The 27,847-nt window shown below is 42.5% G+C and overlaps 1 protein-coding gene across 6 annotated transcripts; it reads left to right on the top strand.

Moving 5' to 3' along the window:
• The first annotated feature begins 10,794 nt into the window (after nucleotides 1-10,794).
• Nucleotides 10,795-18,264, top strand: TCHH (trichohyalin). 6 transcript variants are annotated; one of them, XM_043458574.1, is made up of 5 exons: nucleotides 10,795-10,930; nucleotides 12,240-12,408; nucleotides 13,004-14,427; nucleotides 14,614-15,332; nucleotides 15,495-18,264. In XM_043458574.1, exons 2-5 carry the CDS (start codon nucleotides 12,271-12,273, stop codon nucleotides 17,291-17,293), a joined length of 4,080 nt encoding a protein of 1,359 aa, XP_043314509.1. In that variant the 5' UTR covers nucleotides 10,795-10,930; nucleotides 12,240-12,270; the 3' UTR covers nucleotides 17,294-18,264. The 6 variants fall into 6 exon arrangements, with proteins under 6 accessions (XP_043314509.1, XP_043314502.1, XP_043314493.1 ...); XM_043458567.1 differs by having other exon boundaries at nucleotides 13,004-14,511; XM_043458558.1 differs by having other exon boundaries at nucleotides 13,004-15,332; nucleotides 15,495-15,994; nucleotides 16,088-18,264.
• The last annotated feature ends 9,583 nt before the right edge of the window (nucleotides 18,265-27,847 follow it).

Genomic DNA, 27,847 nt, shown 5'->3' with positions numbered 1-27,847 from the left:
CCCGAATACTTGAATCCAGTACTTTGACTAATCAAAAGGTATCATAATGCCATATCCAAGCAAAAGACAGCTATCTTAAGCGTTCCATGTGGGCAGTAATCAGCATGATCTTAACAACCTACCACCTGGACCCTTCTCTAAGTGCCTGGAACTTGGAATCACGCATTTAAGACTAACTTCTTCTCATGGAGAACAGAAGAAAAATTAACACATTGAAAAAAGGGAGAACCTCAGAAGGGGAATAGGAATGACTGAGCTCTTCTACTTTTGATTCATCAAATTCTGGCCACTAAAACCAAAATACACACTGGAGACAGACCAAATTTCAAAGAATATATCCTACTATCAATACTTTCCAGATCCCCAATGTATTATTATTTCATTAGCTCTAAATTTCCATGGTTCCCACACCAACATATTGACCCAAAGGAGCAGACCACATCTGGCCAAACCAGCAAGTTGAAAGCCCAGCTCAGTCACTGAGTGACGTCTGGCAGAGAACTTAACCTCGCCATGGCCCTGTTTCTATATCTGAAAAGTGGAGACAGCAGCCCTTTCATCAGGATAGGCTGGATGGGGGACACCTCATAAAAAGAAGATTGTAAAACCCTTTGCAATACATTCAGTGTCCTATAAAATCTTAATAATTATAATCAAGCTGTGTCTAGAAGTCTGCAAGGTCCGCACATGACAAGTAGTAGTCACTGCTCTGGTATCTGATAACAGGACATTCTCACCCCCAGGGCCTCCTTTAGCTGCACAAACCGGTCTCGACCAAGTCTGGCTTCTTCACACCAAGTTGTCAAGTGAAAAACATGGCTGAAGCCAAGTCATCTTGGTCTAATCAGCATCACGTTTCACTGGAGACAAGATTTTCCCAGCCTCCTCTCAAAGATTATGAACTTCTGTATAACTATGGCTGAGGAGACCACCTGCATGAAAACTGACCACCACTTCAGAGGACTGTCCCACCGTACAGCTTGTGTTGGGCCTAATCACATCACAGGGGACAAAGCATCAGCTGAACTATGATGGAGGTGGTAAGGAGATCTTTTAACTGGCACTTTCCATATCAAAGTACTGTCGCCTCCACACTGGCAGCAAAGGACTAAAGGAATAGTACTGGTGGTACAGAGTATGGGTATCCACACAGAATCCAGATAGATCGGATTCAAAGTCCAGTTCTGCCACTTGCCAACTTCTTTGACCTCAGGTAAGTCACCTAACATCTCAAAGTCTCAGTTTCCCCAACTATAAAATGAAAATAATCATGCTTACTACACAGGATTGGTTAAGAACTAAATAACAGTCAGCAGTTACCATCACATATGGTTTCCAGTGATGGTGACGGTGATGATGGTGATGATCACAAAAACGAAAACAGACTCTCACCATTCTGTCACTGCCTCCACTAAATTCCCTCCACTCAATTGGAGATGTAGGACAGAGGTATCACTACTTCATGTTTGTGTTCTCAGTACCTGGACCATGCTTAATAAATTTGATTTAAACTTTTGTTTTTATTTTCATGATTCTTGGAGGTGGATCAAAAAAGATCTTACTACTATTTATGTCCAAGAGTGATCTGCCTATGTTTTCCTCTACAAGTGTTATAGTATTACATTTGGGCCTTACATTTAGGTTTTTAATCCCATTTTGAGTTTATTTTTGTGTCTGGTGTTACGGAGTGTTCTAATTTCATTCTTTTACATGTAACTCTATAATGGCATGGGGCTTCCCTTGTGGCTCAGCTGGTAAAGAATCTGCCTGCTATGCAGGGCACCTGGGTTGGGAAGATCCCCTGGAGAAGGGAAAGGCTACCCATTCCAGTATTCCGGCCTGGAGAATTCCAAGGACTATACAGTCCATGGGGTCTCAAAGAGTCAGACACAACTGAGAGACTTTCCCTCACTACTCTATAATGGCATACATGGGGGAAAAAACCTAAAGGAGAGTGGATATATGTATATGTAAAACTGATTCACTTTGCTGTACATCTGAAACTAACACAACATTGTAAATCAACTGTACTACAATAAAAAAAATTGCTTTAAATTTTGATTAGACTGATTTGATTATATGATGCTGAATGCAGAAGATTAGGCTAAAAGATGACAGATGCTTGGATTACAAAGATGAGAATTCCTTCAGGAATTATTGTCTACATATGGGCAAAACCAGTCCACTTAGCCTGCCTAGGCTGGTGCCCCAGGGAGTTTTCCTCACTGAAGCAAATTCTGCTTGCTCAAATCTTTGTTTGAATAATAATAGCAAAGGAAGCTCAAAGTCATTCAGGTGGTGCTCTTGGAATTCCTTTTAAGATATAAATATGAAACCAGTCCTTTGGCAAAAATAATTTCTTTTTCACAACTTTTGGTTTTAATCTTCAAAAGAAAGTGCTGACCAGCCCAAGGTAGGAAGAAATAGGATCTTCATTTTAACATCACTACTCTTGCCCTCCTCATCCTTACTCCCACCACTTGTGTCCTGACAATCCAGCCACCTATTCCATACACAGAGCAAGGTTTAAAAAATAATAAAATTGTGTCCTTTCTCCTATCAATGGTCCACTGCGACTTCTCTCACATACTCCCTTTCTACCCACCCTCTTCTTCCTAATCTGCCATCAAAAAGTGACTTCTTCTGGACTCTTATAGGATTATTTTCTGATCATGGAGCTTTTATATTGTCTTATGTATAACACATAAATGTAATTTATTCATTATTTCAATCAACAAATACTTCCTGAGTACTTGCTTCATATAAAGCACTGGGAATACAGCAGCACACAAAACAGACATGTAGGTTCATGGAACCTACATCCTACTCAACTCCTTCCTCAATGAATTGATGGATGGATGGTTAAAACATATGTCTCTCTGTAAGGTCACTCCTTGAACGGACCAAGGAGACACAGCCCTTTATCTCCACCATAGTGGAGAGTAATAAACTCTCCACTATAGTCTGACAGGTCAGCCATCTTTTCTTAAAATATACTTTGCCCATTCCTATTCCCCAGCTTTCCTCACACTGCCTGTAATGCCTCCCCCTTGACCTGCCTGATATCCACTCAACTTACACTGAATAAGCCCCATCTCCTCCTAGAACCCCTCTCAAACTGATTCTTTAGCCAGCAGTGGTACCTTCCTTCTTTAACCTGTAGAACGCTTATGTATTATAACCAGAATTTACAATTACTTTATATTCTCTGAATGCCCAGGATGGTATCTTTGCCAGTGCTATAATGCTCCCTTTAACCTAGTGTAGTACCTTCCATTTAACAGAAAGTTTAGTGGAAGTTTTGATTAGCTGGATAGTAAGAGACTGTGGGGGGCTTTCTAGGTGGCATTAGTGGAAAGAACCTGCCTGCCAATGCAGGAAACATAAGTGACGCGGGTTCCAACAGATCCCCTGGAAGAGCACATGGCAACCCACTCCAGTATTACTGCCTGGAGAATCCCATGGCAGAGGAGCCTGACAGGCTATGGTCCTTATTCACAAAGAGTTGGACCTGACTGAAGCTACTTAGCACGCATGCACACAAAACACTGTGGCTATTTATGGGACAGGCTGGGGTATATAAATCACAACCACTATTCCAGGACTTGTAGTCAGAGACATTCAAAAATTTATGCACCCTGGAATGCACAAAAGGGACCCCAAGATCTAATTTTGAAATATACTGGCAATGAAAGAGGAGATTATATTAATGTCAGAAAAACTAACCTGTGCCCTATGAGAAGTTGTAACCATTCCACATCTGTAAAACCTATAGAGGAAGATCACTGCAGATGGTGACTGCAGCCATGAAATTAAAAGACAATTGTTCCTTGGAAGAAAAGCTATGACCAACCTAAACAGCATATTAAAAAGCAGAGACATTACTTTGCCAACAAAGGTCTATCTAGTCAAAGCTATGGTTTTTCCAGTAATCATGTATGGATGTGAGAGTTGAACTATAAAGAACGCTGAGCACAGAAGAACTGATGCTTTTGAACTGTGGTGTTGGAGAAGACTCTCGAGAGTCCCTTGGACTGCAAGGAGATCCAACCAGTCCATCCTGAAGGAAATCAGTCCTGAATATCCATTGGAAAAGACTGATGCTGAAGCTGAAGCTCCAATACTTTGGCCACCTGATGTGAAAAGCTGACTCATTGGAAAAGACTGTGATGTTGAGAAGGATGGAGGACAGGAGGAGAAGGGAACAACAGAGGATGAGACAGCTGGATGGTATCACCAACTTAATGGACATGAGTTTGAGCAAGCTCTGGGAGTTGGGAATGGACAGGGAAGCTAGGTATGCTGCAGTTCCATGAGGTCTCAAAGAGTCGGACACAACTGAGCAACTGATAGAGGAAGTGGTTCACTTCAAAGACACAAGTTGTGCTGCCAGAGCACTTTTCTTGTAATTTGGGAAATGCTCTCAAACAATGTGGTTATAGATGAGACTTTATTGAAGAACCTCAGCTGAAGGCTGACAGCAAGTCAGCTGAGCCCAGGGGTAGATAGACGGAGCTTAGTCAGTCACACAGAGAAGCAGCATCCACTCTCCACCTGCAGATAAGGAAAAGCCTCAAAGAAAAATATTTGAAAATTTCCAATTACATTTGACAGAATAGCTAGAAAGCTTACGTACAATCACTTTAGTGAGTTTTAAGGCTTTAAAATTTCATTTAGTTTCACTGCACTTAAAAAAAATCTCTGAATATTCTGTCAGGTGGGCTTCCCTGGTGGCTTAGACGATAAAGAATCCACCTGCAATGTAGAAGGCCCAGGTTCGATCCCTGGGTTAGGAAGATCCCCTGGAGAAGGGAATGGCTACCCACTCCAGTATACTTGCCTGAGAACCCCATGAACAGAGGAGCCTGGTGGGCTACAGCCCATGGGGTCACAAACAGTCCGACACGACTAAGCAATAAGCATGCATGCATTCTGTCAGGTACAATATAAAATGAGCAAAGAAAATATACTCTTGTTTCTAGAAACACTGACTCCTAGAAGTTCTCCTATGTCTTCTCTTTTTTTATCTTAGAATAAACTTTTAAATCTCTGATATTATTCTGCTATTTATCTTCTCTGTGTTTCTTCTCTTTTCTCTTGGAATTAAACTTTTGTTTTTCTTTTTAATGTATTTACATTTTAAATAGGTAACACATTCACATGGCTCAAATATCAAAAAGTATAAGAAAATACACAGTAAAAAGACACTTCCCCACCTCTCTCCCTACAGGTAACCACTGGTTTTTGTGGTTTTTTTTTTTTTTTTGTATGTCCTTTGGAGAAAAATTTTTAGCATACAGTAGCAAATACAAGCATATATTGCCTCATCTTCGGAATTAAACCTTTCTTATCACAATATGTCCCACTCCATCGGGGCAAGGTTGGAGTACCTTCTGGTAGGAAGTGCCTTGCACCATGCCTGGCATAGAATAAGGATGCTATTATATAGGAAGCACTCAGTAAATGCTTGTGGACCTAAAGAGGCTACTTCAGGAAGAACGGAGAAATGCATACACAGCCTGACTTCTGTTCCTCCACTAATGCTATGAACTCACTCAGATTCTCACTTGAAGCAAAGGGGCAAGGACCTTACCTTGTGCCCACCTCCCAAAGTCCCTTCAACCTGATCCTATTTCTCCACCAGAGTGGTTTTGAGGATGGGATGGAGAAAATGAATTTTTTAAAGGAGAAGACACAAATAAATGAGGAAAGGAAAGCAACTAAAAGAAGGATGCAGGAGAGGAAGGGGAAGGTGGAATCCAGAGAAGCATGAGCCCCTTTGAAAGGGAAGGGTCAGATGAAAGACACTAAAAATTCTGATCATTACTTGAACCCCATTCCATCCCCATTCCATTGCCATCCTTCTGTCAGACATAAGGTGTGACTCAGGACACTGAAACACTCGAGATTAGGACTCAATAAATTTATCATGACACAAGTGATTACTGAACACCAGCGCCTGGAGAAAACATTCCAAGCCAGACTGGCACATGCCTGCCTGTGCTGACAGTGCTCTTTTCCACATTTGAGAGGCCATGACTTTTAGTCCCACAACCCAAAACATCTGTTGAGTATGAAGCCTCAGCTCCTAATCTCCTTTATGTTATGCTTTGCTGTCAGAAACAAAACCTCTCTCTCAAAATAATTTTTTAAGTTCTCTAGATTTATCCTCTTATCTCATCCCAAAGAGCGACTTACCATTCTATTAGAAACAGATCTAAGTCCCAGTGTAGAGAATGTCACATAGTACCTCTACCTTTGAGGAACTATGGCCCTTCTTTCACATAGTAGCTGTGAACGTTTTTATAACAGATACCAGAAAGTCTCCACAGTCCGATCAAAAACATCTGCTTCCTTCATGCAGAATATGTTCACCATATTACAAAAATTAAGTTTGTATTTCCCATTCAGTGTGTCTTTTGACAAATTCCAGAGCTCTGTCCTGCTGGTTAAGACAAAGATACAATTACAGAACAGAGAGAACAAATCACTTGCAATCTACGGCCAGCATGATGACAAAGAGAGCCAGGAACCCTCCGCTCCTCTGGGTGCCATCAGGAGTGGACCCAAGGTGGAAGTGCTCTCTCTGGGCACTCATGCCCCATCACCATGTAAGGCATGATGTAAGATGAAAGCATCTGCTGACTCTCAGAGGTATAATTATCACCAGGGTGGGGGTATAATTAAAGTACGGATAATTTACCTTGAAGAAGATAAAAATTAAGAATTATTAATGATCATAATTAGCCCTGTTATATCTAAGAATCACAAAATGCTTTACAAGCTGTAATTATCACAGCTCCCCCTCTGAGGAAGGGATTCATATCAGCTCCTTGTTTAACAGAGAGGTGAAGTGATGGGCACAGGGGGAAGGCCGAAAGGGGTGGAGTAATGCTTCTCTGTCATCTGTCCTGTAAAGTGGCGAAACCAGAGAGAGGCCCCAGAAGGGCTGACTCCCATTATGGTATATGCCCTCATCCCCAAGCCACCACCCCAACTGCCAGAACTCCATCTCAAATCAAGCCACTCATCTCATTCTGACTTGTTGGCCATTTAAACTGCTGTAATGCAATAAAACTGTTCCATATCAGCAAGGATTTTACTAAACACTTAGAAGAAATAATAGATACAGCATTGCCTTCAAGGAACTTAAACCTAATGAAGAAGACAAAACAAGCACCCATTAAATTAGAGAAAAGTATGAAAATTACACATTAACTAGTGCTAGGTTATACGATGCTTAATCAGCATGCTCTGGAAAAAATTTTCAATTGTAAGATCATTATGTATAAAGGTCAAGCAAGGTTTTGGGAGTAGATGGAACTTGTGTGGGGCCTCAGAGAAAATATGTTAGGTTTTGGACTGGCAGGGGTTCCAGGGGATAGGTCATTGAATAAAAAGAAACAACAGGAAATTTTGAAAGGTTTAACATATAATTTTAAAGAAAAAGTCTTCACTGAAGAAATGTTAGAGAACTTACCAATGAAACTTACTTTCTTTAAAGCCATCTAAAATCATCCTACTTAGATATTTTCCCAGAATCCACATCATGGCTCACACTGGGTTTTGAAGAAGCCCATTAGGCTGAGGGTGACAGTGGAATTTTCCCTGCTTTATCTAAATTTTCATTTTGGTGGTTTTTCCAATAAGGCCAAGACAGACCCTGGTTCTGCTAGAATGCCACAGAATGTCAAATATATCATCTACTTTTTCTGGGTTCTGAGAAGAGAAAATGGGTTCTGTGGTCTCTCTGGAAAAACCTAAGACCATCTCAATTCTCTGTCTGTTACTCCAACAGAGCTCCACACCCAAAGATTTTAACACAGATGAGGCTTCATGATTGATCTAATAATTATAAAGCATCTGAGTGATATAAAGTTTATAATCTCTTTTCAATTCCTCTTAAAGAGTTCAAATCTCAAAGCCAAGAAACAGTACAACACTGCAGCTGTGCTCTGAACTTATCATCATTAACCCTTGATAAAGAGGAACATTTTTGCAGAATTGAGCACAGGCACTTGGATCATTCTTGGGCCAGTCAGTGACATTCTCTGACCTCTCAGCCTCCAGTCTATAAAATAAATAGAAAGAGACTTTTTGTCTACAAAGAATATAGAGATCTTCAGGTGATTTTAAAAAAAAAATTTCTTAATGAACCACAATGAGCAACACTGCCACATTTCAAGGATTCCAAGTTGGTCTTTAAAAAAAAAAAAAAGGAATGAATAAGTTAGGAATTGATAATTTTCTACATTCTCTGACATTTACCAACCTTTAAGGAATGAGAAAGCAAAGAAAATCATTTCCTATCTAAGCATTATGTGAGGAGGTCCTTTTAAAATAATATTGTAAACTAATGACACTGTTAAATACAAGAACATTATATAACAATGAGGATCACTTCATTAGGAGAATATCAAATCTGATTTTACAATTTAGCATTTGAACCTGCTTACAGTGTTTCTGATAATGGACCGAGAACAGCAAGGAAGAGAGGCTAGTTCTCTTAGGTTTGTTCAGGTTTTTAAATATTTTCTCTCACATTGTACTGACTTTAAACAACGTGGGTAAGAGAGCCACTGAACTGAGAAGGGAATGGCAATCCACTCCAGTATGCTTTCCTGGAGAATCCCATGGACAGAGGAGCCTGGTGGGCTATAGTCCATGGGGTAGCAAAGAGTCGGACATGACAGAGCGACTGAACTGAACTGAAGAGAGCCACCACTGAATTTAAGATTTAGATTCATTCAGAGTGGTGAAGGGTTTTTTCTGTTACTGTGACTGCAATAGAAGCAACTTTCTCAAGGATGTTCAGAAGCATCTTCCTTTTAGGTTTGCTTCTATATTTGTTTCTGCTTGTTCAACTATTTTAGATGATTGATGTGCATGTGTTAGTTGCTCAGTCATGTCCGACTCTTTGCAACCCCACAGACTAATAGCCCACCAGGCTCCTCTGTCTATGGGATTCTCCAGGCAAGAATGCTGGAGTGGATTGCCATTCCCTTCTCCAGAGGATCTTCCTGACCCAGGGATCAAACCCGGGTCTCTTGCATTGCAAGCAGATTCTTTACCATCTGAGTTACAGGGAAGAGCCAGCAGATGGTTAGTATTTTCCCTTTATTCTCTTAGAACCTAATGAATGTCCAGTCCTTTTTTGAGTGTATTGACTATAAAAGTGTAATGACATCATACAAATGCATCCCACCACCTGGGCTGAGGTCCCGTAACAGATCACACAGGCAGATAAAAATAGAATCAGACATAAGGCAAGGTTTGTCGAGGGAATTCCTTGAAAGACACCCATAAAAGGGCTATTACCCTCTGTGAGATACAGAGGTTCTGTGATGTTTTGTGGTTACAGTATATATAGTGCTCATGATGATTCCATCTTAGAATTCAAAGATTAAGCGAACTCTCTAAAACCCTAAATAGAAGGCAAAAAGAGAAATCTTCATTCTTCACTAAGGAGCTGCTACATCAAGTTTGCTGAGTCGAAGAAATGGTGACAGTTCTAAGAAAACCCTTAGATCACAGACATTGAGGCTGAAGTCCTTAAGGATGAAGAATTGAGCCAGGCTTACAACTGTCTTCCTATTGCCAATCAATTCCACTTTCCTCTTCACCCCACTTCCAGGATAGCAACAAGGGAAGGGACGAATAGAATTCAAGATCACCATCATTCACACCAACTTGAACATTAAAATACAGCCATCAGGACTTAGGTCCCAAATCTTCGTATTCCACTGGAGGATCCTACAGAGTCTCATCAAAATTCAAAAAACCTATACTTGCCTCTGTTGGACAAAGGAAGAGAGATAAATGCCAAAAACCACTGAATCATTTAATAGTCTCCATAAACCTATTACAAATCAAAGTTTCATACTGGCTGAAATGTAAGGGGGAGAGTCAACCAGGGATAAAATCCAGGTCCTTACAATAAAACAATGCTGATATTTGCAAATGATCGCCAGAGTTGAGAAAGCCCTGACAAACATAATGGGTCAGAATGACTGATTACCTTAATGTGCTTCCACGAGAACCAGACTCAAGTGTTTAGGTGTCATAATTATCAGTAACTGGGGCTGAACAAGATGATTATATCTACAATAATGCATTACACCAGCTCTTTTCCTCCAGGGGCATCAATATGCTAATGAGAAAAGAAATGAGCAAATTTCATTTAGATAGAATATCATTAATAATGAAATTTCACAGATTTCAAGTTCTTTTATGAACAATTTGATGAACACATATTTTTAAGTACCCTTCAAAATTATTTTCTAAGGACATGATCTCCAATCTGTAGGAAAATCATAAGACCAAAGAATATAGATGCAAATGTTTTCCCACCAGCATTTTTAGAGAAGAAATTAAAATGAGTTCCTTACAAACTCTTGTTGACCTAGAATGGCCTCAGGCAGTTCCCCATGGACTGTCATATCCCAGAAAGAAATCATCTGGGTCTCATTAATTTACGCCAAAATTTCTGTTTAACCTCAGCCTAGAATTTATCTTTTATAAAGTAAATGGTTTACAGGTCACTACATTGTAATGAAATTGCAATTAACTAAGATTCTGAACATGAGTTTCTTTATTTAATTTTAACAATTAAGGAAAATTAGAGATTCTGCCAAATATTCTATCCTTTCATGTTAGGTGGAGACAGGACTCTGTCAGGAGGAAAGGTCTGTGAACCTCGTGCCAAAGAGCTACGTGAGCAAATAGCAAGATAAACAAGTCATTCGTGGAGACAGAGGTGGAGCTGGGCTTGGTTAGGAATGAATCAGGCCATCCCACAGAGTGGGTGTCTCCTTTCTAAGTTGCTCTTCAGGGCACAATTAAAACCTCTATAAAAGGCCCAGCTCCCAGCTGTTCAGTACACCTGCCAGCAGTGTCAGCGAGCACTTGACCTCTTCCTCTGGTGAAGTGGGTAAGTCCCATTCGGTGGGATCCTGTTCTTTCTGTATGATTTGTCATTTTCCATCTGTTGTAGATGTTGGGGGGTTGAGGAGGGTCTATGTGACAGATGGCACCAGTATCTTACAGATATACCTAATTCCTACTAACTCCATGCCATCTTTCTACGGAGCACTTAACTCTGTAAGTTTGTTTGCACATCAGGGGTTGGAGGATGGTCATATATGACTTATGTTGCTCATCTTCCTAAAAACTGCTCTCTCAAAAGTTTGCCAGCCCTCAGTTCTCTTTTTTATATTGCTTCTACCCAATATGGACTATGTTCATGTGGTCATGGCACCTGAAGTATGAAGTTGAGAAGAAACTAAAGAAGCCAGATTTCCAGGTTCAGTTTGACTCAGAATCTGGCAGCCAGTCAGAAAGCACCTAACAGAAACTTACAATGATTGAATACTTGTAATACGTAGGAATTAAAGCTAATAACATGAACTTTGTTTTCTGCATTAATATATCTAAATATTACAATACCACCTTTGGCTAGGAAGTAGTACTTAAGAGCTGGTGACTTATGAATTATACTTCTAGATCTCTAAAGGACTATATAAAGTTAGGAAATAATCCACATTCCCTTTTTATTGTTCCAGTTACCACCAAATGTTTTGCTGCTACAATTAGGTTTACTTATTCATTTTAAGATCCTTCACCTTTTGGGTTTTACCTAGCCTCATTGCTCAATTTTAGAGGAAAATTCTTGAGTAGCAACATATCAAATCTAAATACCTACAATCTTCACTGTCTGATTTGAAAAATACTAGGGAATAGGAAGAAAGAGAAAGGATATGGATAATACAAACTGGGTAGAAAATCAAGCGCTAACTACAGAATAGCCTGAGATGCGTCCCTGGCTTGAAATTTTTCAGGATCTCTCTTTCCTTTTATAAGCACTACATGAGAGTGAAAATCAGTCACACAGTTGTGTCCAAAGCCTTGTGATCCCATGGACTGTAGCCTGCCCGGCTCGTTTGTCCATGTAATTCTCCAGGCAAGAGTACTGGAATGGGTTGTCATTTCCTTCTCCAGGGGATCTTCCCCACCCAGGGATCAAACCGGTGGGTAAGGGTCTCCTGTGAACACAGGGTCTCCTGTGTTGCAGGCAGATTCTTTACCAACTGAGCCATATTCAAAGATGAAATGCTTTGAAAGTCCCAGTTGAAAATACTTTGGTAAAGTCAAATTATTTAGGGATCTGCCTGAAACTGTGGAGAAAGCCTCCCCAAGATCAGAAACAGAGTTTGATTCTGAATCCAGTTTTATTGTTCTAGGCTTACTTGAACTTGAAGGAAGAAAAAAAAAATGTCTCCACTTCTGAGAAGCATCTTTAATATCACTAAAATTTTCAATCAATATGCCTCACATGATTGTGATGGGACAACACTAAGCAAGAAAGACCTGAAGAATCTGCTTGAGAGGGAATTTGGAGATATCCTTCGGGTAAGAAATAACAAGAAAAGGAAATTTCTCTACTGATTTAGAGCTATGAAATTTCTTCTCAGGAGAGACCAGAGCAAGGAATAGTGACTTTATATTCATTTATTGCCATGACAGTTCTACACCATATTCCCCATTCATTTCTGAGTCTGAAGGTAATTAATTAGTTAATTATTTAATCAGGCTCTTCTCTAGTAAAATGGTTATTTCTGCAAATGTTTGGTTCTGTTTTCAAACATGGGATAAAAATCAAATTGGCATACTGGCTATTTCAGACAGAAATGGCTGCTGCAAATCTTCATAAATTTCCACTGCTTTGTCTCTTGAGGATGACTTCATTCTTATTTACCCAGCTATAACTTGTGTTCTTTTGATCAGCATTAAATTATAAGATGCAAAAATTTCCAACAAATGTATGCTTTAAAATTAGGTTGTTCACATTTTACATGCGGACAAGACTCCATATACACTGAGTGTTTTTCTAATTGTTCTTAATGTCTTTTGAGTACCAGCATATTATAAAATATAGTGTGTGTGTGGGGGGGGGGGGTTACTACCTGTAAATAGTACATTGTAAAAGTTTTGATTTCTTTTTCAGAGACCACACGACCCAGAAACGGTAGACCTGGTCCTGGAACTTCAGGATCGCGACCGTGACGGGCTAATCGATTTCCATGAATTCCTCGCGATCGTTTTCAAAGTGGCTGCAGCTTGTTATTACGCTCTCGGCCAGGCCTCGGGGCTAAATGAGAAGGAAGCCAAGTGTGAGGGAAAAGGAAACCCGTTACAAGATCGCAGGAGGGAAGACCAAAGGAGATTCGAGCCCCAGGACAGACAACTAGAAGAACGCAGGCTGAAGAGGCAGGAACTGGAGGAGCTCGCTGAGGAAGAGGAGCTGAGGGAGAAGCAAGAAAGACTTGAGCAGAGGCTGCAAAGGCGAGAACAAGAAGAGTGTGGTGAGGAAGAGCTGCAGCAAAGGCCCAAGGGTCGGGAGCCGGAGGAGCTTCTGAACCGAGAGCAAAGGCTCGAGAGGCAGGAGCAACGGGAGCGACAGCGCCTTCAGGTGGAACAGCCACAGTGGCAAAGAGGAGAGCTGCGCGAGCGCCAGGAAGAAGAGCAGCTCCAAAGGCGGGAGACTCAGGAGCTCAAGAGGGAGCGTCTGGAGGAAGAGCTGCAGCTGCAAAGGCAGAGGCGCGGGCGCGAGGAGAGGCTCTTGGAGCTGGAGAGGCGGGAGCAGGAGCTGCGGCGCAAGGAGCAGCAGCTAAGGCGCGAGCAGGAGGAGGCGACGCAGGAAGAGATCAGTGAGCGGGGCGAGAGCCGCACCTCGAGGTGTCAGTGGCGGCTAGAAAGTGAGGCCGACGCCCGTCAGTGCAAAGTCTACTCCAGGCCCCGCAGGCAAGAGCAGCAGAGGCGCCGCCAGGAGCAGGAGCTGCTCGAGAGGCAGCAGGAGCAGCAAGCCCGCGAGGAGGTGCAGAGCCTTCAAGAAGACCAGGAAAGGCAACGACGCAAGGAAGAGCAGCACTACGACCAAAACTGGAGGTGGCAACTAGAGGAGGAAAGCCAGAGACGCCGCTACACACTGTACGCCAAGCCAGCTCAACGGGAGCAGGTGAGCGAGGAAGGGCAGCTGCGGCTTGAAGAGGAGCAGCTGCAGCGGGAGAAGAGGCGCCAGGAGCGAGAAAGGCAGTATCGGGAAGTGGAGCTGCAGCGGGAGGAAGAGCGACAACAGCGCGAGGAGGAGCAGCTGCAGAGACAGGAACGCGAGAAGAGGCGCCAGGAGAGCGAGAAGCAATATCTAGAGAAGGTGGAGCTGCAGAGAGAAGAGCAGCTTCAGAGAGAGGAACGGGAGAAGAGGCGCCAGGAGCGCGAGAAGCAATATCTAGAGAAAGTGGAGCTGCAGAGAGAGGAGCAGCTTCAGAGAGAGGAACGGGAAAAGAGGCGCCAGGAGCGCGAGAAACAATATCTAGAGAAAGTGGAGCTGCAGAGAGAGGAGCAGCTTCAGAGAGAGGAACGGGAGAAGAGGCGCCAGGAGAGCGAGAAGCAATATCTAGAGAAAGTGGAGCTGCAGAGAGAGGAGCAGTTTCAGAAAGAGGAACGCGAGAAGAGGCGCCAGGAGCGCGAGAAGCAATATCTAGAGAAAGTGGAGCTGCGGAAGGAGGAGCAGCTGCAGAGAGAGGAGCCGCTGCAGAGGGAGGAACGCGAGAAGAGGCGCCAGGAGCGCGAGAGGCAGTATCTCGAGAAGGAGGAGCTGCAGCGGCAGGAAGAGCGACTGCAGAGAGAGGAACGCGAGAAGAGGCTTCAGGGGCGCGAGCGACAGTATCTAGAGAAGGTGCAGCTGCAGAGGGAAGAGGAGCAGCTGCAGAGAGAGAAGAGGCGCCAAGAGAGGGAAAGACAATACCGGGAAGAGGAGCTGCTGCGGGAGGAGGAGCGACTGCAGAGAGAGGAGCAGCAGCTGCAGAGAGAGGAATGTGAGAAGAGGAGGCGCCAGGAGCTCGAGAGACAGCTAGAGAAGGAGGAGCTGCAGCGCCTGGACAGGAAGAGGCAATTGCTGGATGAGGATCTGCTCCAAAATGAAGGTCGTGATAACAGGGTTTACTTCAAACACCGAGAGAACAAAGAAAAGAGCCGGCAACTGGATGATTCCTGGGTGCGGGAGAGTCAATTCCAGCAGGATCGGCGGCCCCTGCAGGAAGAACAAGAAGAGAAAAGAGAACGCGAGCAAGAGAGGAGCCGGCAAAAGCGTGACAGGCAATTCCCAGCTGAACAACTGCTGGAGCGAAAGCAGCAAAAGGAAACCGAAAGGCGAGATACGAAATTCCGAGAGGAAGAGCAGCTGCTGAAAGGGGAAAGAGAGGAGAAAATACGCTATCCGGAAGAAGACAGAAAGTTCCGCGAAGAGGAACAGCAGCTGCGCCGCCTGGAACAAGATAGTAAATTCCGCGAAGAACAACAACTGAGCCGCCAGGAAAGAGACAGAAAATTCCGTGAGGAAGAGCAGCTCCTGCAAGAAAGGGAAGAACAGCTGCGCCGCCAGGAACGCGACAGAAAGTTCCGCGAAGAGGAACAGCAGCTGCGCCGCCTGGAACAAGATAGTAAATTCCGCGAAGAACAACAACTGAGCCGCCAGGAAAGAGACAGAAAATTCCGTGAGGAAGAGCAGCTCCTGCAAGAAAGGGAAGAACAGCTGCGCCGCCAGGAACGCGACAGAAAGTTCCGCGAAGAGGAACAGCAGCTGCGCCGCCTGGAACAAGATAGTAAATTCCGCGAAGAACAACAACTGAGCCGCCAGGAAAGAGACAGAAAATTCCGTGAGGAAGAGCAGCTCCTGCAAGAAAGGGAAGAACAGCTGCGCCGCCAGGAACGCGACAGAAAGTTCCGCGAAGAGGAACAGCAGCTGCGCCGCCTGGAACGCGAGCAACAGCTACGCCAGGAACGAAATAGAAAATTCCGCGAAGAACAGCTCCTGCGAGAAAGGGAAGAACAGCTGCTCCTCCAGGAGCGGGAGCCGCAGCTTCGCCAGGAGCGCGACAGAAAGTTCCACGAGGAGGAACAGCTCCTGCAGGAAAGGGAAGAACAGCTGCGCCGCCAGGAACGCGACAGAAAGTTCCGTGAGGAGGAACAGCTCCTGCAGCAAAGAGAAGAACTGCAGCGCCGCCAGGACCGCGAGCCACAGCTTCGCCAGGAACGCGACAGAAAGTTCCGTGAGGAGGAACAGCTTCTGAAAGAAAGGGAAGAACAGCTGCGCCGCCAGGAGCGCGACAGAAAGTTCCGTGAGGAGGAACAGCTCCTGCAGGAAAGGGAAGAACAGCTGCGCCGCCAGGAACGCGACAGAAAGTTCCGTGAGGAGGAACAGCTTCTGAGAGAAAGGGAAGAACAGCTGCGCCGCCAGGAACGCGACAGAAAGTTCCGTGAGGAGGAACAGCTCCTGCAGGAAAGGGAAGAACAGCTGCGCCGCCAGGAACGCGACAGAAAGTTCCGTGAGGAGGAACAGCTCCTGAGAGAAAGGGAAGAACAGCTGCGCCGCCAGGAACGCGACAGAAAGTTCCATGAGGAGGAACAGCTCCTGCGGCAAAGAGAAGAACTGCAGCGCCGCCAGGACCGCGAGCCACAGCTTCGCCAGGAACGCGACAGAAAGTTCCGTGAGGAGGAACAGCTTCTGAAAGAAAGGGAAGAACAGCTGCGCCGCCAGGAGCGCGACAGGAAGTTCCGTGAGGAAGAAGACCTCCTGCGAGAAAGGGAGGAACAGCTGCGCCGCCAGGAGCGCGACAGAAAGTTCCGAGAAGAGGAACAGCTCCTCCGGGAAAGGGAAGAACAGCAGCTGCGCCGTCAGGAACTCGAGGGGGTCTTCTCCCAGGAGGAACAACTGAGGCGCGCCGAGCAAGAGGAAGAACAGAGACGTCAGAGGCAGAGAGACAGGAAGTTCCTTGAGGAAGAGCAGAGCCTCCAGCGCCAGCGAGAGGAAGAAAAGCGCCGCGCCCAGGAGCAGGACAGGAAGTTCCTCGAGCAAGAAGAGCAGCTGCACCGCGAGGAGCAGGAAGAGCTGAGGCGCCGGCAGCAGCTAGACCAGCAGTACCGGGCAGAGGAGCAGTTTGCTAAGGAGGAGAAGAGGCGTCGTCAGGAACAAGAATTGAGGCAAGAAGAGCAGAGACGCCGCCAGGAGCGGGAGAGGAAATTCCGGGAAGAAGAACAGCTCCGCCGCCAGCAGCAGGAGGAGCAGAGGCGTCGCCAAGAGCGCGACGTGCAGCAGAGCCGCCGCCAAGTGTGGGAGGAAGACAAGGGCCGCCGGCAGGTCCTGGAGGCTGGCAAGCGGCAGTTTGCCAGTGCCCCGGTGCGCTCCAGCCCGCTCTACGAATACATCCAAGAGCAGAGATCTCAGTACCGCCCTTAAGAGATGCTGCCAAATCCCGACACCTGCTGAAGCTTCAAGCAAAGGAAAATGAGAATCACTGAGTACCAAATGACTCTGGTTGTGGGAAAACTTTGGTGTTAGAATAACTCTTTTTTACAAAATCTTAAACTATACTTTTTCGTGTGCTTTGTACTTCTGCCTTTTATTCTTCCTTAAATAGTTCTTTAGGATGTCTTTGCTCTTTGGTGCAGATGTGGTGTGCATTTTTTAAAAACATAAAAGCCATTTAATTTGTTTAAGGAATTTTGTTTGGGGAACACGTTCATTCATTGCTTTCAGAAGTAACAAAAATATTATGTACATTTGAGATTCAAAAGAATGGGTCAGGTTTTTATTTGTTGACCCGTCCTGTAGAGAGCTCAGATATTTTTTATGTTCAAGTTGATATTTCTTCCTGGCCTAAATTATGTTAATATATATCTCCAAATAGCCTCCCACTTTTTGTGGCATAATTAGCACAGATTCTGCAAGGGGACTGAATTTTTCTAAGAACCCCTGAATAGTGCAGGAGCAGGAGGAATGGCTTCTCTAGAAAAAGTCACTGTGAATTCAGCCCATAAATATTTAAAATATGAAGCAAAAGCAAGGTGTTTCTCAAACAACTCCAGAGCTCAAACTTTAAAACCATGTCTGCTGTAGCCTGTAGCATTCCGTTCCTTTCCCCCAGTCTTGGATGAGCTTGAGAATATTACTGCCTTTGTTAATTTTAGCTGAGAAGGGACTTGCTCAGAATCCTGTAAACATCTGTCTTGCTCTAGAGCCAACAAGAGATCACAGAGCATTTGGGGGTGGGGAAAAGGGAAGTTTTGTGGACAGAGGGGCAAGCCCCTAGAGGCCCTTTGACAAGCCCTGTCAACCCACAATCCTTTGAGGCCTACTGATACTACCTTGGAGACATGTTAAAATAATTGGACTGTGTAAAAAATTAATAATAAATATTTTGGCAATTATTTTTGTCTGTTTTAACTGTGCATCAAACCGTAACTCAAGATTTAATGGTCTGGGAACTGACATAACTTTCCAGTCATTTAAGGGTATTTGGTTACTATCATTGATGTCTGATTGTGGGAAAAAAAAAAAAAAACAACTCCATTCTCCACAACCATTTTTTGTCTATTAGAGTGAATGCTATATTATTTCCACCCCCAAGTTAGGATTCTTTTTCCAAGTATTTTTATTCTTGACTCTGCAACTCTTTGTCTTTCTGAAATGGAACAGGGCTCTATGGCCCTTCCCCCCATGTCCTACTTTTTGTCTGTGGAAAACTTTAGTCAAGTTTAATCAGAGAAATGAGAACACATAGAAACAAAGGACAACAGTCAAAGGAGACCAAATAAAAATAAGGTAGTCATTAGGTCAGTTTCATTCCAATCCCAAAGAGAGGCAATGCCAAAGAATGTTCAGACTACCGCACAATTGCACTCATCTCACATGCCAACAAAGTAATGCTCAAAATCCTCCAAGTCAGGTTTCAACAGTACGTAAACCAAGAACTTCCAGATGTTCAAGCTGGGCTTACAAAAGGCAAAGGAACCAGAGATCAAATTGCCAACATTCATTGGAGCATAGAAAAAGCAAGAGAGTTCCAGAAAAACACCTACTTCTGCTTTACTGACTATGCCAAAGCCTTTCACTGTGTGGATCACAACGAACTGTGGAAAATTCTTAAAAAGATGGGAATACCAGGCCACCTGACCTGCCTCCTGAGAAATCTGTACAGAGGTCAAGAAGCAACAGTTAGAACTGGACATGGAACAACAGACTGGTTCCAAATCCAGAAAGGACTATGTCAAGGCTGTGTATTGTCACCCTGCTTATTTAAGTTGATGCAGAGTACATTCTGAGAAACACTGGGCTGGATGAAGCACAAGCTGGAATCAAGGTTGCCAGGAGAAATATCAATAACCTCAGATATGCAGATGACACCACCCTTATGGCAGAAAGCAAAGAAGAACTAAAGAGCCTCTTGATGAAAATGAAAGAGGAGAATAAAAAAGTTGGCTTAAAACTCAACATTCAGAAAACTACGATCATGCATCTGGTCAATCACTTCATGGCAAATAGATGAGGAAACAATGAAAATAGTAAAAGACTATTTTCTTGGGCTCCAAAATCACTGCAGGTGGTGACTGCAGCCATGAAAGTAAAAGATGCTTGCTCCTTGGAAGAAAAACTATGACCAACCTAGACAGCATACTAAAAAGCAGAGACATTACTTTGCCAACAAAGGTCCATCTAGTCAAAGCTATGGTTTTTCCAGTAGTCATGTATGGATGTGAGAGTTGGACTATAAAGAAAACTGAGAGCCAAAGAATTAATGCTTTTGAACTCTGGTGTTGAAAAAGACTCTTGAGAGTCCCTTGGACTGCAGGGAGATCAAACCAGTCCATCCTAAAGGAAACCAGTCCTGAATATTCATTGGAACGACTGATGCTGAAGCTGAAGCTCCAATACTTTGGCCACTTGATATGAAGAACTGACTAACTGGAAAAGACCCTGATGCTGGAGAAGACTGAAGGCGGGAGGAAAAGGGTACAACAGAGGATGAGATAGTTGGATGGTATCACTCACTTGATGATCATAAGTTTGAGTAACCTCTGGGAGTTGGTGATGGGCAGAGAAGCCTGCTACAGTCCATGGGGTCACAAAGAGACACGACTGAGTGACTGAACTGAAGCCTAGTCAAGGACTTTTAATTCCTTCTCAAGTGCTTTAGATAATATTCTGAGCCATATCCTGTGAGCTGTCTTATAGATACCAAAATCCCCACCAGGTGGAGAGGTTAACTACATAAGCTGCCACAATAAGAAATGGAAAGAAACGGATACTGGAATTGAAGATAACTATATCTAAAACAACCAGCATGATGCTGGTCAGACCATCAATGCCAATTTGAAGATGACTGTCAGAGATGACTGTGATGTTCTGCATATACTCCCCTCACCCCCTACTTCTGTCTAAAAAGCTCTTGCCCCAGTGGTTGCCAGTGGGGGCAGTCGGCCTTTGGACAGACGTCCACCACCCCCATCCCCAGTTGCCAGAATCTGGAAAAAAGCAAACTTTGCTTTCTACCAACCTGGCCTATTTATTGGCTTTTAAGCAGCAAGCTGCCAGATCTCACATACCTTTTAGTAACACTCTCTGGCAGTGACTCACTGCTCATGACAAATAATGGTGCATCCAGTATTTGTTAACATTTCCTTCTAAGAACACAGCAGCTTCTTGGTCTCTGATGTCTGATGAGCCAATAGAAGAAAATGGCCTGAAACTTCAGCTTGCAATACAAAAATTAAATGACCTCTTTTCTTTGGAAATTGGCTCTTTCCTCATCTTTTGAAGTGCTGCAAGAAGTGTGAAGGACTTTGATTATTTTTTATCATGGTTATTATGTTGAACTGTCACTTAGATGATGAGTGTGTATTTCAGAAGCATCCTGGGATTGGGATTTATAAGGAGGCTCTGGAATGAGTGTCTACTGAGAGGACCCTGGGGAAAGCCAGTGAGGCTCTTTCCAGGGTTTCTGTGAAGATTCTTAGTAAGTAAAAGCATACACTTAAGAGGAAAGTACTTTCGCAGTGAGAAATCATTTGAAAGAGATGGAGCTCCAAGATAGTACCAGGGGAGTCCCAAGATTTGTCTTTAGTGGGCATCTGCTATTTGTGTTAAAATGAGAGAGAAGCTCCTGCTCCTTTTTTTTTTTTTTTTCTCCTGCTCCTTGAAAAAAGTGCCACCTTGCTCTATCAGAATGATACTCAGGAGCCATAGGCTTAGCTTTCTTGTCTCCACCATTGACCAAAATGTTGTGTCTATCTTAGGAAATCTTCTCAACCTTGACCCTCAAAATTAGAAATGATACTATCTGACATCAGGGCCTTCTTGGATTTATTCCTAGTTATCAAGGTGTGAATATTAAATATAGATTCCAGCAGGTGGAACAGGGGTGTTCGGATCTTTAGATGATAGTCTGATGCTTTTGGCCTGATTATTATTAAGCACCTTCTGACTAAGTCACCTCATGGATTGTGTTGCTTAAATCAAAAGAAGAAAGTATTGTTTCATCACAATTATAATAACAGGTACTTTTAAAAAAATCAGCCAGCCTATGCCCTATGGCTCTTATTTTAGCGTGCTGGCAGGAGAACATGCTGGCAGGCAACCCTCCTGCTCCACCAGGATAATGTACATGCATGGGAAGAACCTTGAGGCTTTTGGGAAATTGGCTACTTAACTGATAGCTTAAGGTGAACAGCTTCGGATTCGTGAACTCTGAAGAAGATTTAACTTCAGGACCAGGGACCAGGCTTGATCACTCAAGAGCTTTTGTATAGCAAAGTTTTATTAAAGTATAAAAAGGGACAGAGAAAGCTTCTGACATAGACATCAGAAGGGGGACAGAGAATGCCCCCCTCACTAGTGTTAGCCAAGGGAGTTATATACTTTTTAATTAGTTATTACAGTAAATCAAAAGAATGTCTCAAGGTTGTAAAGATTTTACTAGACCCACTTCCATAATTTACATTTTAAGATAACAAGATTAGCCAGAAGGTTTCCAGGAAGGAGAAACTGTCCTCAAGCAGGATACATTGTTTTTACATAATCCTTAGTACAGAGTTTAAACTGAGTTGTTTGTTGTGTAATCATCAGTTCCTGGCTTAAAGAAAAAAAAATGTTTTATGTGACTAAGACTAAGCAATGTAGAGAAAAAAAGATGTTTGTCCTTTCCTCCTCCTTGAGAATTCCAGACCCCTATCTCCACTTTGAGAGCCCCAGACCCCTTTCTCCTCCTTGGGGACCCCGGACTTCTTATCAACCTGCCTAGGAATTAACTCTTTTATTAACTATAAACTGGGAGCTCTATTAACATCACCTTGGCTGATGCTGGCAAATGGGGTTGAGGGTTTATCATGCTGTGTGATGGAAAAGTTGGTCTCCATGTGTTATGAATTATGTCCCCCCACAAAGGTTCTAATGATGAAGTCCTAAGCTTCAGTGCCTTGGAATGTAACCATATTTGGATATATAGTATTTAAATGGCAATCAAATTAAAATGAGGTCAATAGGTGGGGCCTTAACCCAATATGAATATTGAGTGTCCTTATAAGAAGGGGGGCAATGGACTGTAGACAAAGGGAAAATGATGTAAAGACATAGGAAGAAGATAGCCATCTACAAGTCAAGGATAGAAGCAAGGAACAGATCCTTTCTTACGGCTCTCAGAAGAAATCAACTTGACTAACACGTTAACTTTTTACATCTAGCCTCCATAACTTTGAGAAAATAAATTTCTGTTGGTTAAACTACCCAGTCTTTGGCATTTTGTGATAATAGCCCTAGAAAACTAACATACCATGGAAAGTGAGATTATGTTTCTAGGGAAATCTACCTATATTGTGATAATCTTTATCCTTTGACATTGTACAGGTACAACCAGGTCCTGGTTACTCAAAGACACTTTTTTAACTAAATCTCCCATAGTTTTTATGGTACAGTGGAACAACTGCTACAAGGAATCAGAAGCCTGGGGTTCATTCAGTTATTCATTGGACAAATATTTAGTGAGCATTTCCTATGTGCCAGGCATCCTAAGCAATATGCATACAGTGGTGAAGTAGTCATTCTGGTCTGTCTTTTCACTTTACTACCCATGTGTTCTCTTGCAAGCCACTTAAGTTGTCTGGGCCTCCACTGTTTCATATTCCAAATTATGAGACTGAAATAGCCACCACCAAGGTTATCTCAGGACTAAAACAATTACTTTTATTCTAACATTTGGCTTATTCTCAAAGCAACTCAAATAAGCCCTCAACCCAACAACTACCTTTAGCTAATAGAAAACAAGGAAAAGAATTAACTGATGAAGGTGATCATCAGACCCTAATTTCAGCATCAAAGGTCTTTTCTTTCTAGCCAGTCAGAACTGATCTTTCATTTGTTTCCCATATTCCTCCAGAGCACCTTCATATCATCCCAGGTTTATTCAATGAGGGAGAAGACTCTAAATCTACCCTCATTTTCTGTGACCCTCAGTTCAGTTCAGTTGAGTCGCTCAGTCATGTCCGACTCTGTGACCCCATTAATCACAGTACGCCAGGCCTCCCTGTCCTTCACCCACTCCTGGAGTCTACTCAAACTCATGTCCATCGAGTCAGTGATGCCATCCAACCATCTCATCCTCTGTTGTCCCCTTCTCCTCCTGCCCCCAATCCCTTCCACCATCAGGGCCTTTTCCGATGAGTCAGCTCTTCCCACAAGGTGGCCAAAGTATTGGAGTTTCAGCTTCAGCATCAGTCCTTCCAATGAACACCCAGGACTCATCTCCTTTAGGATGGACTGGTTGGATCTCCTTGCAGTCCAAGAGACTCTCAAGAGTCTTCTCTAACACCACAGTTCAAAAGCATCAATTCTTCAGTGCTCAGCTTTCTTCACAGTCCAACTCTCACATCCATACATGACCACTGGACTACCCAAAATTATTGCCCCTCTCATTTATGAAATTTACATATGCATTTAATTAATAACACTCTTTTCTGAGCAAACAAAGTCCTGGAACTTGGTTCCACTCAAACTAAAAGTCAGTGGCCATTAGTTAATTATAAACCCATCTGTGCTCCATCTTTTGCACTAACTACACATTGCTAATATTTTCATTCAGTCATATTAATTAAGAGTTTGTTCAGCAAGTGTACTGGGACTGTAATCTGCTGAGATTGTGATCTATGTAATATGTAATAAGCACTTGCTTACTTGTTAGTAAAAGAGCTGACAGTCACATGCAATAATCTGGAACTAAGTCAAGAGGTAGATTTCTGAGTAGGTTATCATTTTCTGAACCATCAGGAAAGCACTCAAATCACCAAAATTTTTAAAAGTCTGATTTCCGTTTGTCATCGCTCCCCTTTTTAAAAAACATCAGTGTTTTCTGAAAGATAAAGTCTGAGGTCTTCAGCTTGACCTTAAGGTTCTCCACATTCTAGAGATAAGCCACCTTTTATACTCTGACCCCCACAACACTCCAAGAGCTAACCATGTGTTAAACCAGACTAGACTATTTGTCATAATTAGGACATCCTATATGAAATTAAAAGACACTTACTCCTTGGAAGGAAAGTTATGACCAACCTAGACAGCATATTAAAAAGCAGAGACATTACTTTGCCAACAAAGGTCCGTCTGGTCAAGGCTGTGGTTTTTCCAGTGGTCATGTATGGATGTAAGAGTTGGACTGTGAAGAAAGCTGAGCACTGAAGAATTGATGCTTTTGAACTGTGGTGTTGGAGATGACTCTTGAGAGTCTCTTGGACTGCAAGGAGATCCAACCAGTCCATCCTAAACGAGATGAGTCCTGGGTGTTCATTGGAAGGACTGATGCTGAAGCTGAAACTCCAGTACTTTGGCCACCTCATGCGAAGAGTTGACTCATCGGAAAAGACCCTGATGGTGGAAGGGATTGGGGGCAGGAGGAGAAGGGGACAACAGAGGATGAGATGGCTGGATGGCATCACTGACTCGATGGACATGGGTTTGAGTAGACTCCGGGAGTGGGTGATGGACAGAGAGGCCTGGCGTGCTGCAATTCATGGAGTCACAAAGAGTCAGACAGGACTGAGCGACTGAACTGAACCGAGCTGATAACTGTCCTTACTTTAGAGACTTATTAGCATAATTTTATCTGTTTGGAATGCCTGTCTCCTTTCTGTCTACCTGGATAATTTCTACTTGGCTTAAAATAATTTAAGATAATTTCTACTCAGGTTTAGTCCCACCATTTCCCTAAATCTTTCCTCATCTCCCCAACATACATGATCTCTCTTCATTGATTATAAGACTTTTTATATTTACACATTTATTGATTATAATAGTCTACCTTAGTAGGTTTTATACTTGCTTCATCTGCCAAATTGAAAATATCTTGAAAACAGAGACTACAACTTGAAATTCTTTATTTTGTATATTCTTTCCATAACAAACAAAGAGTGATAGAGTTCTATGATATGCTGATGAAATATGTGGACTGTCTTGCTAGAAAAATAAACACTCTCAAAATTTTGCCTAGAATTTCAAAAGTTCCTGGGGCCTATGATGAAGCCTTCTGAACTGCATGCAAAGAAACCTGGTTCAAGGAGCTGTGAGAACTAGATGTATAATGTAGGCGTTCAATAACTATTTGGTAAATGAATGAATTCATATAACCCTAATAGCTCTTTTTGTCTGAGGCCTCTCATCCCCATCTAACATGCCATCTCTCCCCTCTGAACATTGAAGCCCTAAGTCCTTTCTTATATATTGAAAATTCTTCAATGTCGGGCATTATAGAATTTCATGATTCTTCCCCCTCAATTTTTTCTGATTTTGTTTAGTAACTGGAATAAGCTATAGTTTTAGTATCTGTCAGTGACCCTAGTGGGGTAAGAAGGCATGGGTAGGTCAAGGGAAAGGCGGATTGTGGTCGCATGGTGCTGGGGGTGGGGTAGGGAGATGTAGTGAGAAGCAGTGGTGAGATTCCCATTCCAGGCTGTGGCTGGTTTTCTCATAAGCATTTGAATTCAAATACAATTCATCAGCATGAGGATTATTTTCATTTTGAAAGCCTCCTTCTCTGGTATATGAATCAACTTTATTCCTCCTATTACCATTACTTTGAATCTATTTCTTATCAAATAATAACCCTGACCTTATTATGCTGAGTGCCTGTACCTCCCTTTTTCCCTGGAGCACCTTACAAAATGTCCTCACATTAGCTTTCTTTAGTTGGTCATGACCAAGCCAATCCCCAGATTTCATTTCTGACCATGGGTGAGGAGAGAGGATGGTTAGAAGTGGGAGAAGGAAACAAGTGTAAGACATTCTGCTCTAAGTGCTAAGGTCAGAAAAACGCAGTTTATGAGAACAGCAATATCTTCTTACTCTGTTTAGCAGGATCAAGAAAAGCTTTCCCAAGGGAACTGATGTTTAAGCTGGAACTTGAGAATAGTTAGGAATCTATCACACAAAGATGAAAAGAAATAGCTTTCCAGATAGATTGAAATTCTTATTCAAAGACTGGAGGCAAGAGAGAGTACTATGGGTTCAAGGAAGTCAAATTAAATCTGACTAGAACTTAGAATATCAGGGATAAATGGTAAGAGATAAGGCTAGAAAGGTTACAAGGGCTTGGTAAGCCATATTATATTTATCTTGAGAAAAACAAAATATTATTGTCTTCTTAAACAGGGGAATGATGAACCCGACTGACAGTTTATAAGGATCATTCTGGCTCACATCTTTTTAACCCCAGTCCCATTCCTCAGAGAAAAAAGTCTCTTAAATATATTTTTAAGATTTTCCTGGCAGTAACCTGTTGCATAAAATTTATCAGTTTTAAATGATATTTCCACTATGAGAGGTGAAGATTTAAATGATTTGCACTACCTTTCTTCTTCTCTCCCTTTGTCATTATTTAATATTTTCATTATTCCAATTCCTGTTACCTTTCCAATAAAAGTATGTTTCTTTTTCTAGCAACTTTTGACAGTATCACTTACACTTTTACATTTCTGGTGTTGGTGGTGTTAGTTGCTCAGTCATGTCCAACTCTTTGAGACCCCATGTACTATAGCCCACCAGACTTCTCTGTCCATGGGATTCTCTAGGCAAGAATGCTGGAGTGGGTTGCCATTTCCTTCTCCAGGAGAATCTTCTGGACCCAAGGATCAAACTCGGGTCTCCTGCATTGCAGGCAGATTTTTTACCATCTGAGCCACCAGGGAAGCCCGCCCTTAACAATAACTGGGTCTGCTAACCACAGCCAAATATATCATGCTTTCTACATGCACAGACTCTAACACTTGGAGATGTCTACATTGTTATGTTAAGCACACAGGCATAGTAGCAAGTTTGCCTGAAAGCAAAAACTGGGTTTACCACTTACTAGCTTCGTGGCCTTGGGCAAGATACTGGACCTTTCTTTTCCTCCTCCTTGGTGTTCTAAAATTTCCAAGGATATATGTAGATGAATATTTTGTGGCTCTTTTAAAATCTGAAGTCTCTACAAAGTCTATTCATTCCTTAATCTTTTTTTATGTCTTATCTTTCTGAGGTTCCTATTAGTTGATAGTGGGATCTCCTGAGTTGATTATGTATATTTCTTTTCTTCCACTGTTTACATTTCTTTTTTATTTCCATGCTTTATATTCTAAAACTGTATTGTCCAATATGGTAGTCATGAGCCAAATGTGACCATTTGTGTTTAAATTTAAAATTATGAAATAAAATCTAAAATTTAGTTTCCTAGTCACACTAGTCATATTTTGAGCTACATATAACTTAGTGGCTATCAGATTGGACAGTGCAAATATCTAAAGCTCTGTTAGACAATGCCATTCTAGAAGTTTTTGAAAACTTGGGTTTTTTTTTTTTTTTGGTTCTTTTTTTAATTCTATTGCTTTTTGTTCATCTAAAGAGTTATAATTAATCTAAAATACTTTTTATTCTCTTAGTTTTGTTTTCTAATTGGTATTCAGAACATCCTGATCTTGTTTCATTTAATCTCTTAGG

The sequence above is a fragment of the Cervus canadensis genome, chromosome 2 (assembly GCF_019320065.1).
Source record: "Cervus canadensis isolate Bull #8, Minnesota chromosome 2, ASM1932006v1, whole genome shotgun sequence".
Lineage (NCBI taxonomy): Eukaryota > Metazoa > Chordata > Mammalia > Artiodactyla > Cervidae > Cervus > Cervus canadensis.
The sequence above is the reverse complement of the archived record's forward strand: the minus strand, read 5'-3'. Positions and strand labels throughout refer to the sequence as shown.